Source organism: Berghia stephanieae, chromosome 9 (genome assembly GCF_034508935.2).
Source record: "Berghia stephanieae isolate SIO BIC M18660-M18661 chromosome 9, UCSD_Bste_1.3, whole genome shotgun sequence".
NCBI lineage: Eukaryota > Metazoa > Mollusca > Gastropoda > Nudibranchia > Aeolidiidae > Berghia > Berghia stephanieae.
Genome location: NC_088368.1, coordinates 36123778 through 36136466, shown reverse-complemented (window position 1 = coordinate 36136466; position 12689 = coordinate 36123778). Strand labels below are relative to the sequence as shown.

Sequence of the window (12689 nt, the reverse complement as noted above, 5' to 3'; positions counted from 1 at the left end):
TTTTAAATAAACAATGAATATGATATTTATGATATAATGCAATTTTTGATCTGATTGACATTAATCTTATTCCATACAAATTGGGGGCATAATCCTTTCTTTCTTTTTTGTTGTTGTTGAAAATGCGAGGAATTACCTATTTATTTGGATTTTGATGGCGTGGGAGTTTGAGGGAAATAAGGTGGGGGATATATTTGAGTATCAATTAATTTCTGAAAATTTTCTGTTGTACATCTTTTTTTTTTGGATAAAGTCAAATGATTGAATTCAATTATTTATTTCAGGAATTGCGAAAGGAGATGAAAACAATATTGAGCAATCTCCCTGACATCAATATCGAGCTGTTTCCCACAAGCCATGAGAAGCAAGAAGAGGGAATCAATGGTGAAGGGAACGACGACGATGATGAAGAAGAGGAGGAGGAAAGTGCAGGAGATGGTAAGAGTAACAGGAAGCATCAATAACAAGGAAGGTTTTTTGGGGGTTATTTTCCTCTACTTGCATACAGTCCTACCCACTACAGCACAGTTGGTGGGACCAGTGGTCAGATTTGGATAAACCTGAGCTTTTACAAAATGCAGGGTACTATTAGATATTGGGTAATCTAAATGTTGCTGATCGAAGCTCGAAGAAATAAATAACATTGTGAAATTGACTGTAAGCTTCAATTTATTATATGAAAACAGATAAAATGGACGTTTTGGGTTTCCCGTTTATCAGCAAAACAGGATGAATGAAACACTACAGACGAATGAGATAATGTGGTAGTGGTGTAAGATGAATAAAGGGGAAGCCTGAAACGTCCATTTTCTCTCTTTTCTTATATTAAATTGAAGCTTACATTCAATTTGACATTGTTATTCATTAGATATATGGGGATTTTTCATTTCCCCATTTGATCTGAATTTCTTTTGTGGATTGCAATGTATTGTTTTCTATATGCAATTGATTTCCTTCTTTTATTAAGTCTACACTTGTTTGACGAAGTCTTGGATTCCATGAACTGAAATCAAATTCCCCATTTATCTCCTTCATTTTCCCACTAATTTTTTGCACCCTTTTAATGAAATTTTTTACAGAAAAAGAGCAAAACATTCGTAGTTCTACAAAATTTTCGCAGATGTAAACAGTTCTACTTTTAATTCTTACAGCTGAAATTAGTGCCTGTGATGAAGCTAATGAGCATGGCCAGTGATTATATAGCCACCTTGTCCACTCATTGTTGAGCAAGAATTATGTAAAATTCATGATGAAATTCTTTGTTATTAGCCAATTTTTTACAAAGCCATGGGGTAAAGCTCTCACATCACACACAAAGGGACCAAGCTCGATCCCAGTTGAAGTCAACCTTTCTTTCTGACACCCTATTCACCCAGATTGGGTAGCTGGGTTTTTAAGATCTGGTGGAAAGTACTTTGCAATAGACTAGTGTCCTGTCCAAAGTGTAACAAGAAATTGCTATTGTCAGTTTCACGTTATAGAAACTGGGATAAACTCTGGCTCCACGGGCCTAATGGCTCTGAAGGACTACTTTTTTTCTTCTTTTTTTTTTCTTTTTTTTTTTTTTTTTTGTAATTTATCAGTGGAGGACACCCTGCCCAATTTGAATATCACCTGGAGTGATGAAGAGACGGAAACGGATGGAAAATCAGACAAGATTGGAAGGCAGACAACTCACTCTTACAACGAAGACGGAGATGAAGATTTGTTGGATGCGACAAACATTGACAGTTTTCCCTGGGAGGTAGAGTGTACTGGTAAGTTAGGGAGTAAAGGTCTCTCAATTCATGATTTCTCCCATTCCATAGCTATTATTACAGTTATAATTATTATTTGATATAGCGCCAGTATCCACAAATAGTGCTCAGAGGTGCTTTACAATAGTCTTTTTTAGTATCACACATGTTCATTCATTTGACTACAAAATCACTACAATCACATACATATCTTGTTCGAAGTTCTCATAGAATCACGATAAGCAGAATGAAAAGGAAAAGGATGCGGTTTGAAGACTGGCAGACTTTAAGATTGTCAGGTTTTAGGTGGTAAAGAATTCCATACGATTGGAGCCGAAAATGCAAAAACCACGCTCAGCAAACTTTGTTCTTGGGATGTTTTTCTCCATAGCTACTTGTGGGTTCGGAGAGCTTGGTGGAGCACTCAACTCTTCACAGGTGAATTGTCTCAAGGTCAGTTCATGACCATTCTGTCCACCCAGTAGTGATTTGGTCTGTAAAATTTGTTGAAAAGTACTTTAAGATAGACCAGCATCCTATCCAATGGGTAGAAGGCATTTAATTGTTACAGTTCATTGTAGCTATGAAAACATAAATTCTAGCGCCATTGGTTTATAATTTTTCTGAAGGACAATATTTAATTTTTTTCTTTAACCCATTAGCATATCTCTCTCTCTCTCTCTCTCTCTCTCTCTCTCTCTCTCTCTCTCTCTCTCTCTCTCTCTCTCTCTCTCTCTCTCTCTCCCTCTATCTCTCTCTCTCTCTCTCTCTCTCTCTCTGTTTTTTTATTTTTTATTTTTTCGTGCTCTTTATAACTCCAATTTATCATAAAGATAAGTTAGAAAGTGTAAAGCTTTTTAAAAATTTGAACACAATAATGTATAGTATGTACTTATTCCTTTAGATTTAGAGTTTAAAAAAAAAACAATTTTTGTGTTGGATCATCACCATCATTGCCTTTTTCACCCTGGGTCGGGGTATAGGCCACAGACAAACAGTTTCCATCCTTCTCTATCCTGAGCTAACTTTTTTATCTCATTCCAGGTCTTACCACTTCTCTGTATATCCGCTTCTTTAATTCTTCTCCATGTTCCTCATGGCCTTCCCCTTGATCTTCTTCCCTGAGGGTTCCAGTCCAATACTGTCTTTGTTATAGTGGAGTCATTCTTTCTAAGCGTGTGTCCAATCCACCTCCATCGTCTTCTTCCTATTTCCTCTCCCACTGGCTTCTGCTGTGTTCTTTTCCATACTTCATTTTTTATTCATCTGTTGGATGGGTATGAAGTTATGGTGAAAAACTGGAAAATGGTCAAGAAGGAAAGAGTTAAATATGTGGAGTGAAAGCAAAAATGCTCATCATTCCTGATTCCTTTTTCAGAGGAAGTCTGGAATTTCCTCAAAAACGAAAGAAAGGCGACAAAAAGTCGGAAAATGAGGAAGGAGGATGTTTCTGACTCGCTCAAGAGAGAGATCATCGGAAAGATTCAGCAACTCGCCCAAGGAGATTGGACCATGGCTGTGAGTTGCTGTTACATTATTTTTTTTAAAGAGAGGAAAAATAAAATGTGAAGGGGAGCAGAGAGTGTGGAAGTGTGAGTCACAGCGTACATAACGACAACAGTTTAGTTGAGACGGTATCCCGTTCCTGACACCTGCTGACCCGGTCACGGTGAGCGGTCAATCACCGAGAGGAATTTACCTAACGGGGATTGCCGTTTCACTCAATTTAACAATGTTTTGTTTTATTTTTTGTTAGACACCCATATTGAATGAGTTGAAATATCACTACTTGGTATAAAAGTTTATATTTTCTACTTTTACTGTGTGTTTTTTATTTTTTCATAGTATTACTAGTTTTCTCAATATAAGTTATCAATGAACGGTAACAAATTACACAAAAAATATAGCGGGTGCAACATTTCAAAAATTAGAGAGAAAAAAACGTTGCTATGGATTTGTCTGAATTTTATGTATTATAAAGACAAGATGTAAATACTTCTACTCACAAAAAACATAGTAGTCCTCAGCAAAAATATATCCGCTACGCGCATTCAAACTCGTCAGTGTAGTTTGGGGCTGGTCTTTAACTGCATTGCGTTGATGACAAATCGCATTTTATTCATATCATTGATAATGCCGGATGCTCTTTTTTTCCAATTTTGCTGTTGTTTGGTGACAGGTCTCTGTGCCTTGTTCTCCAAGAAGTCTAAGTCCAAACTTATATTGAGTGATGTGTGGTATGCACTGGTACTCAAGGAGGTGTTGTTTTGGGATTATTTTGTTTGGAAAATATTTTCTGTATGTATCCGTGTAATGTTTGATTGCACTTTGAATATATTGGACTGTGTCTGCTTTGATCGATTTTGTGTGTGAAATAAAGTTGTGCACATGACTATAGGCCTTGTTTATATTGTCGAAAATTAATCCAATACTGCAAGCGTCGTCAATGATGAGTGGGTCGTGGGTGCAGTTCTTTGTTTGTTGGATAATTGTAAGTGTAGACTTTTTCTTGTTAGTATTTGTGGCAGTGATTGCCAATGAATGATCTGCTGTGGTAAGCCTGTTGTGTAATGCGGTATTCTGTCCAATTCAGAGGCAATAAGACCATCCCTGAGGGTGAGTGGCTCGTGCATGAGATTTGAAAGTCTCTCCTGCGTTTTGGAGTTTGTTGTTATATTCTACTCTGTCGATATCAAACATGCAAGTGCAACCCGTGTCAAGGTTGATTTATTTATTATAAGCGTCTTGGCAATGAGAAAATACAAAGAAGCTAATGAGTCGTGTGTTCAATGTGCTTTATAATGTGTACTTTTTACACATAAATTATGAGTGTGTTCCTTGCTTGTCCAATGCCGTGTCAGTCCCATAGACTAAAAGAATGTCATTAGAATAATTTGAACATTTAAATGGTTTCTTGCGGGCACGTTTCTCTTTCTGTGTTAAACAAATCATACCACATGTCCTACATAATGAATTCACTGCTTGGTTATGACTTGCAATTGTGTGGTCCATGCTGTAAGAGAAAATTCAAAATTGACTGATTGATGTAAGCAATGATATAGTGAATTAATGAATAAAATGAGTTTTAAAACACTCTGTATTACTTCTCATATCCATGCATACATAACAGCGTACATAAAATTTGGAAAAAGAAAAACCAAATACTTCACCCAATTTGGTGAAAGAAAGGGGGGGGGGGGGGGCAGGAAAATTCTAACAAGCAGTTGAGCTAAGTTGAGGCCCAAAACACAATGTCATTCAAAATTAAACATTAGCAAGATAATTCAAATTATGCAATTTAAAAATCAAATTAACTCATCATTGAAAAAAATAGAAAAAAAAATACAATTAACAATAAAACCGCAGCGAAATATTACGTTTCAAGAACAAGGCTAAAGAAGTAATATCATTATTACCTGACCTACCGCGGAAAAATAATCATTACAAAATAATGAAAACTGAAGAGTAAATGAAACTTACCTCAGTTTGTAGTAAAAGTCGTGCCTTGTGAATCACACCAAAAAAAATTTGAAGTTTATAGCAATGTTTTTTTAGAATCCTTAGGTAATTACAAGTAATTTTATTTAAATATTATAGAAAAATATGTGAATTTGAATCACGGCTTGTGGAATAAGTACTGGAGATATTGAAATAAAAATTGGACCGATGGAAAGAGGAGGTCTGCGAGAATTCTTTGCATTTGGGTGGAATTGCATCGTCACGAAGATCGTGAGGTTAATTGGTACGGAAATCATCCATTGGTATCACCCAATGCACGTCAAATCTACGTTCTGGGAATTGATATCGGCTGACCGCTGTTGACCCCGGTTACCTGTCGGGTGAGGTTACGTCGGCGCTCGGAACAGCGGGAAACTAAACGGTCAGATTTATAGTGCAGTTTAGACGCCGTGGAGTGTGTGCATGAACATATGCAAGTGGATGTGGTATTTATTTTTATTATATATATATATATATATATATAAAATATATATTATAATTATATATATATATATATATATATATATATAATATATATATATATATATATATATATATAATTATATATATATTATATATATATATTATATATATATATATATATATATATATATATATATATATAATATAATAATATATATATATATATACACACATATATATATATCTAATATCGCCGAACAAGTGTCATATCTCATGCTACGTATTACGTGATGCTGTTGGTCAGCACATATATTGGATATTGCGATACTACTACTACTACTACTACTACTACTACTACTACTAGACATCTGACATATCACCTTAACAGACATTTTAGAAAGAAAAAGTACTTTCCATCTTATAATCACACAGACATACACACACACACACACACACACACACATGTACACGCATACAAGCACATAATTACATGTGAAAAAAAAACATATATTAAAGTTATAAGAAATGATTTTTTTTTAGAAAATTGAAGTTGATGTTAGGTAAATGTGACAGTGGGACTCAATGGTACAGTCTTTGCTTCATGCCCAAAAGGGACCGAGTTCAGAGTTCGATCACTCGCTGCTGCGCTGTGTGGCCTTGAGCAAGTCACCTTGCCCTAGCTCACTTTGCGACACTGCACTGCGGCTGACGCCTAGGTTATTCCAGTCTTCCCTGGGAATAGACCCTAAAGACAAATTTTCCCATGGAGGTGAATAAAGGGAATTTAATATGTGCAGAAACCATTGATTTCAGAAGAAAATATTTAAATTTCCTAAGTTGTAAATTTCGTTTCAAGGTCATAAATTTGACTCTGAAATTTTGCTGGACACCCTGTGTGTTTAAATTTAGTATTACAGGAAAAAAGCCAACCATACAAACAAAACAAAACACAACAAGCATGCAAAACTGAAATATTAGGCAATAGTTCTTCTTCTTGTGCAGCTTGTGGTCTTGTTGTTTGGAACTGACCTTCAGACTAGTAGGCTGCTGGTTTGAGTCCTGGTCTGGCAGTGCAAAGTTGAGTCCCTGGAAAAGACTCTTCACCTACATTCTGTCACTGTATTTGATTGTAAAATTATAACGAGGACATGGTGGGTTACAACTTTGTCTATGCCACACAAAAATTGTAATATCGCCTAACAGCCGTCTTGTCTTGTCCTATATGTTTGGTATTGCTGTTGGCTTGGGGCCACTTGTAAAGCCCTTTGAGAGCATTTAGTTGATATTGCACATTTAGTTGATAGTGTACTATATAAAATCTCAAGCTTTTTTTTGTTGAGTTTATTTTGGGTACTTTTCCTTTCTTCCAGAGAGCCATTGACTTGGAGAGAGAGCCTGCACGTCTTTATCGTGTTAATCTCTCTAAAGGATTCATTTTGCTAGAAATAGCTGTGGCATTCTCAACAAAATTGAATGATGCTGTAGGATCAAAGAGTGCCAGCGACCCAACGTATTCAGAAATCATCCGAGTTTGGAACATTGTGTCAACAACTGCTGAGGCTAAGCAGACCTTACAAAAGATCATTCTCTCTCACAGACGTGGGAAAGAGTGTTACATCAAAGTGAGTTTTTCTTTTTAATCGTTGACATTTTTGTTGGAGGAGGCTTTCTTTTGTTTAGTTAAAGATCTGAACTAGTGTGTATGAAAGGTGCCAGACAAAGCAAGAAAGAAATATAGAAGAAAAAAATCAGTCTATCTCGACTGGGTATCGAACCTCTGACTTTCTGTAATGGTAGCACGTCTGACTGGGGTCTGAGGTTCGATCCCCATTTTGGGATGGTTTTTTTCTTGTATTTTTCTTTCTTGCTTTGTCTGGCAGCTTTCATACACACTTGTTCAGATCTTTATCTTTCACTGATGCCTGCTCCCTAATTTCTTAATTTGATATTTTCTTTTGTTTTCAACTTTCTCTTCCTTTTTTTTTTTCAAACCGAAGACAGGAATACTAGATAAAGAATTATAAAACTCCTTTCATAAATCCTTGGCCATATCGAAATGCAATTTTAATTCAAATGCATGATGTTTTTATACATATTTGTCTTGAACCTCCCATTACCAGCTAAAAAGATTAGTGCAATAATTATTCATAATTATCACTGGTTTCTTTTTCTTTTTTGTTTTCTTTTTTCATTCCGGAGCTGTACAAGAGCTGAGGCACTGCTCATATCTTGAAAAAAAAAGATAAAATCAACACTATGTATCATGAAAATGAATTCTAGCCTTAGCTATAGACCCCTGTCTCTCCGCCCAGCAATGGGTAGGTAGTTGGGTCTGCTTGATCATCATAGAATAGATGGCAAGAACCAGCTGTCCGTTTGGTGCGACAAATTTTTAAAAAAGTCCTTCAGAGCCATTAGGCCCATTGAGCCGGAGTTCATCGTGGTTTCTGACAAATAGCAATTGCTTGCTATTCTTTGGATATCACCAAAACAATCACCTGCCAGATCTAAAGACCCACTATCCAATCACCGCTGGATTGACATTGGGGTTAGAAATATTGACTGCACCCGAGACCAATCTCAGTCCCTTTGCATTTGAAGTGAGTGCTCTACTAACTGAGCTATCGGGACCCTCTGACATTAAATAAAACTAATGTATTTTGGGGTTTTTTTCTAAACTTTAAAGAAATCAATCTATTTTTTTTCACCTTTTTATCTTATCTCAACAAAGGAAAAACTTGACTGCAAAAAGTATAACCTGCAAAGCTGTGATGAAACGTCCAACATTCGCTACCCCTTGCATTATGCCGCAGCCCAGGTGTCCGATCAAGGGAGTGGCCAGGAGAGCTTGGACAGAAAGAAGGCGCTGACCCTGTGTCCCCCTGCCAGCACGGGAAAAATGGAATTTCATATTCTCAAGTTCTATTCTTTTTCTTCGACCCTTGTGTCCTCTATCTTCAACCAAAACAATTTAAAGGTTTGTTTGTGTCTTGAAATGTTGTCAATGGTTTATGGTTTAAGTGGCTCAGTACACTGAACGGTGTTGAGACAAAGTACCAGTAATAATGACATGTCCCTAATCTTATTGACTGCATTCAGTAGTGTGTTATTTCGCAGTGTAGTGTGTCAGGTCCCTATTCTAGTGGTAAGACACTCGCTTTAGGATCGGAAGGTCCTGGGTTTGAGCCTCGCTGGGCGCATAGTTGAGTCCTTAGAAAAGGCTCTGTACTCACATTCTCTCATCGTACTCAGGTGTAAAATGAGCACCTGGCCGATAACAGCGTTGTCTCTGTCCGAAAAAAATTATAATAACGCCTTACAGGCGTCATGTCTTGTCCTAAATGTTAAATGTTGCTGTTGGATATTGCGCTATATTTAAGATTTTTTTTTTTTTTTCTTTTTTAAAAAGATCTTATTGGCTGCATTCAGTAGTGTGTTATTTCGCAGGTTTGGTGATGGTAGACAAAATATCTTTTTTCGTGTAATTAATATAAGAAGTTTTTTCATTATTTTTTTCTTCCAGGTCGATTTTCCATTCAAAGTGACTCCACTTGAACACAGGATAATCAGCCTTCCCTGTGCTAGTCCCGTTCTACTCCTGGGTAGAAGTGGGACAGGCAAGACTACCATTTGCTTGTACCGCCTTTGGAAGAAATTTCTAGAATACTGGGAGAAAGAGAGGCATGAGGGACAGCCGCTTCTTGTCAGGGAGTGGTCAGTTGCAGAGGATGAAGATGGTAGAGAAATTTTATCATAACTGCAATAACCACCATCTTCATTATTACGGCCATCATCATCATCATGACCATTATCACCATCAATCCTATAATATTGGTATCCATCATCATTATCATCACTATCACCACCATCAACATCATCATCATCATCATCATCATCATTTATAATATTACTACTATTATCACCTACACCATCACCATTACCACCAACATCATCATTACCACTACCACCATCATCATTTGTTTTACTATATATTACTGCTATTATCGCCTTCCAAACCACCACCATTACTGCCATCAATCCATCATCTGGATGAATAACTCTTTAAAAATAGTATTGGATTTCATTTTAACCTTTTTGATTTTTTGGAAAATTCTGTTTATTGATTGATTGATTAATTATTTTTAGCAACAGAAGAGGGAGCTTGTGCACCTGCGACTAATAACTCGTCAAGCACACACAAACAGGAAGTCGAAAGTGATGCCAACACAAAGCAGACGTCAGATCTCACTGAAAGTGGTCATCGGCAGAACTTAGTCGAGGAGAATGCCTGGATGGAAAAAATTCCAGTTGATGATGGCGATGATGATGATGATGATGATGGATATCATGATAGAGAAGTTAATGACGATGAAGAAGATGATGTTGGCAAGAAAAAGACAGAAGATGTGTCAAAGGAGGACCCTAGCGAAGAAGACCAAAATTGTGTGAGATCTAAGAGACGAGTGGATTACCATCATCTTCATCAGGTTAGTTAGAAGTAACAGAACTGCCTTTTAACTGAATTTTTATCATCAGAACACCCCCCCCCCCCTTCTCAAAAAAAAAAAATGTGACCTTTGATACAGGACAATATCTACTTTACTCTTTCTTACCTTCCACCATCCGACTTTGGGAACTCCCTACCAACCACTTGTAAACAAGCCCTTTCAACTGATGACTTCAAAAAGTCGCTCCCTGCCTCCCTCTATACCCCTGTTACTGAAAAGATAGCCATACAATCTTCAGCCTGAAGCTTTGGCGTTAATGGAAGAAGAAGATGTGTTCAGAGCACTTGACAAGGGGTTCCAAGCTAGCAGCAGCACATTACATGTGGAACAAGGGATGACGCCTATAGGCTCTATTGCAATTTTATTCGATAGAGACAACACTGTTACCAGCAAAGTACTCATTTTACACCTGCTTGTGGTGAGAAAATGTGAGTAAAGAGACTCTGCGCTGTCACAACAAGTCAGGAAGATGAGAGCCACACTCCTAGACCACAATGAGAGCCACACGCCTACACCACAATGAGAGCCACACTCCTACACCACAATAGAGTCACACTCCACTACAATTAGAGTCACACTCGAGTCACAGTCCTACACCACAATTAGAGCCACACTCCTACATCACAATTAAGAGTCACACTCCTACACCACAATGAGAGCCACACTCCTACACCACAATGAGAGCCACACTCCTACACCACAATGAGAGCCACACTCCTACACCACAATGAGAGCCACACGCCTACACCACAATACACCACAATTAGAGTCACACTCCTACACCCAATGAGACCCACAGTCCTAACCACAATTAGAGCCACACACCTACACCACAATGAGAGTTAGAGCCACACACCTACACCACAATGAGAGTTAGAGCCACACACCTACACCACAATGAGAGCCACACTCCTATGCCATGATGAGAGCCACACTCCTACACCACAGTGAGAGCCACACTCCTACACCACGATGAGAGCCAAACTCCAACACAATGAGAGCCACACTCCTACCCTACTATGAGAGCCACACTCTTACACCACAGTGAGAGCCACACTCCTTTTTGCCATCAATTAGTGGGGTTTTTTTAATTTCTACCCATGCTTTTACTTTTTATATTACCCATTTTAAAAAATCTTTGTATATTGACTGTGCATATAAATATTTATAATTGTAATATAGAAGAGAATTTGATTTAAATAATACTAATGTCATTAGGACAAGAAAATGTTTATTAGTGTTTATTCTAGGCGAGGGGTCTCTATAACTCAGTTCAATTGCTGCAGACACAGATCAATCCCGAGTAATGTCAAAAATATTTCTGAACACCACCACCCCCAACCCCATCTCTGTCCACCCAGCTGGATGTGTTAGACTTGGCAAAAAGTACTTTGTGTTAGACAAGCTACCTATCCAAAAGATAGCAAGCATTGTCAGTTTCACACAATGGAAACCAGGATAAACTCTGGCTCCATGAGCCAACTGGCTCTGAAGGGCACTTTTTTTTGGGGGGGGGGGGGGGGGGTGCAAAAAATGTATTGTTGCCTTTTTGATGAAGAAAATGCATGTTACAAAAATAAACATTTCCTCATTTTGCAATAACAGGTGTTTGTTACCAAAAACCAGCAGTTGTGTAGTGAAGTGGGGAAGACATTTCAGAGATTGCGTAACTCTGTCCACTATCTGAAGGATCACAGGAAATTCGACGACGAGACTTTGCCCAACACACTTCAAGACGTGGAAGAACTTGCTTTCCCGCTGTTCATCACCTCCCGACAACTGCTCCTCTTACTGGATGCTTCTTTGGATGGGAGACCATTCTTTGACAGAGATGAAAACCTGGATCTGAAGGTGAATATTGCAGCAGACCTAACACTAATACAGTTTTATTCTGTATATTTGAGGAGGTGAATTTCAAGGCCCAGGGTAGGGTCTTTAGTCCTCCCATAGTGGGCAGGGAGACCCTTTCTGTGTCTTCTATCCCCCTACAGCTGTTTTCCAACTTGTTTTCTGTCTTTGTTGTGGGATGGGATCACTTGGTTTTGTCCTGACATTTGCCGGAATCTTTTTGTTTTGAATATCACGATTTGTAAACATGTGTGTTTCTCTTAGTGGGGACCTTTGCTTGTATCTGGATGAGACTTTTAGGTGATCTCAAAATGTGCTCTTAGGATCTATGTCTGTTCCCTATTTAAACCTTTCCCTTCGTCTTCTTTTTTCCTGTATGCTTTTAAAGGTAAATCTATAATTTTTTAACTACCCCATCTTCTTCCTTTTCACTGGCAGCTCTCTATCTATCTGCCTAATCCAGATCTGCATCAGTGGCGTTTTGGATAATAAAAGGTCAATAAAACAAATCCCCATTCCCTTTGGGGAAAAAAAAATTAAATCTCTTGGGCAGACTTCGTTGGTAAATTCTGTTTTTTTTTATGCACATCTTTTTTCCCATTCTATTGGAAAAAGAGATAAAAAGAAGTTTGAGGTTTTCTGGTGTAAATAGCATTGTCTTTGTCTCAAAACAGAG

At 37.8% G+C, this 12689-nt stretch overlaps 1 protein-coding gene across 6 annotated transcripts in view; it reads left to right on the top strand.

The window, feature by feature from the left end:
• LOC144980141 (TPR and ankyrin repeat-containing protein 1-like) overlaps positions 1 to 12689 on the top strand; it is a 110545-nt gene that overhangs the window by 59055 nt on the left and 38801 nt on the right. For all 6 annotated transcript variants that reach the window (XM_078927697.1, XM_078927695.1, XM_078927698.1 and 3 more), the window contains 8 exons: positions 285 to 438; positions 1584 to 1757; positions 3115 to 3254; positions 7028 to 7279; positions 8389 to 8634; positions 9181 to 9394; positions 9804 to 10144; positions 11771 to 12016. In XM_078927697.1, the coding sequence (XP_078783823.1) occupies positions 285 to 438; positions 1584 to 1757; positions 3115 to 3254; positions 7028 to 7279; positions 8389 to 8634; positions 9181 to 9394; positions 9804 to 10144; positions 11771 to 12016 (1767 nt within the window). The remainder of the gene's footprint in view (positions 1 to 284; positions 439 to 1583; positions 1758 to 3114; positions 3255 to 7027; positions 7280 to 8388; positions 8635 to 9180; positions 9395 to 9803; positions 10145 to 11770; positions 12017 to 12689) is intronic.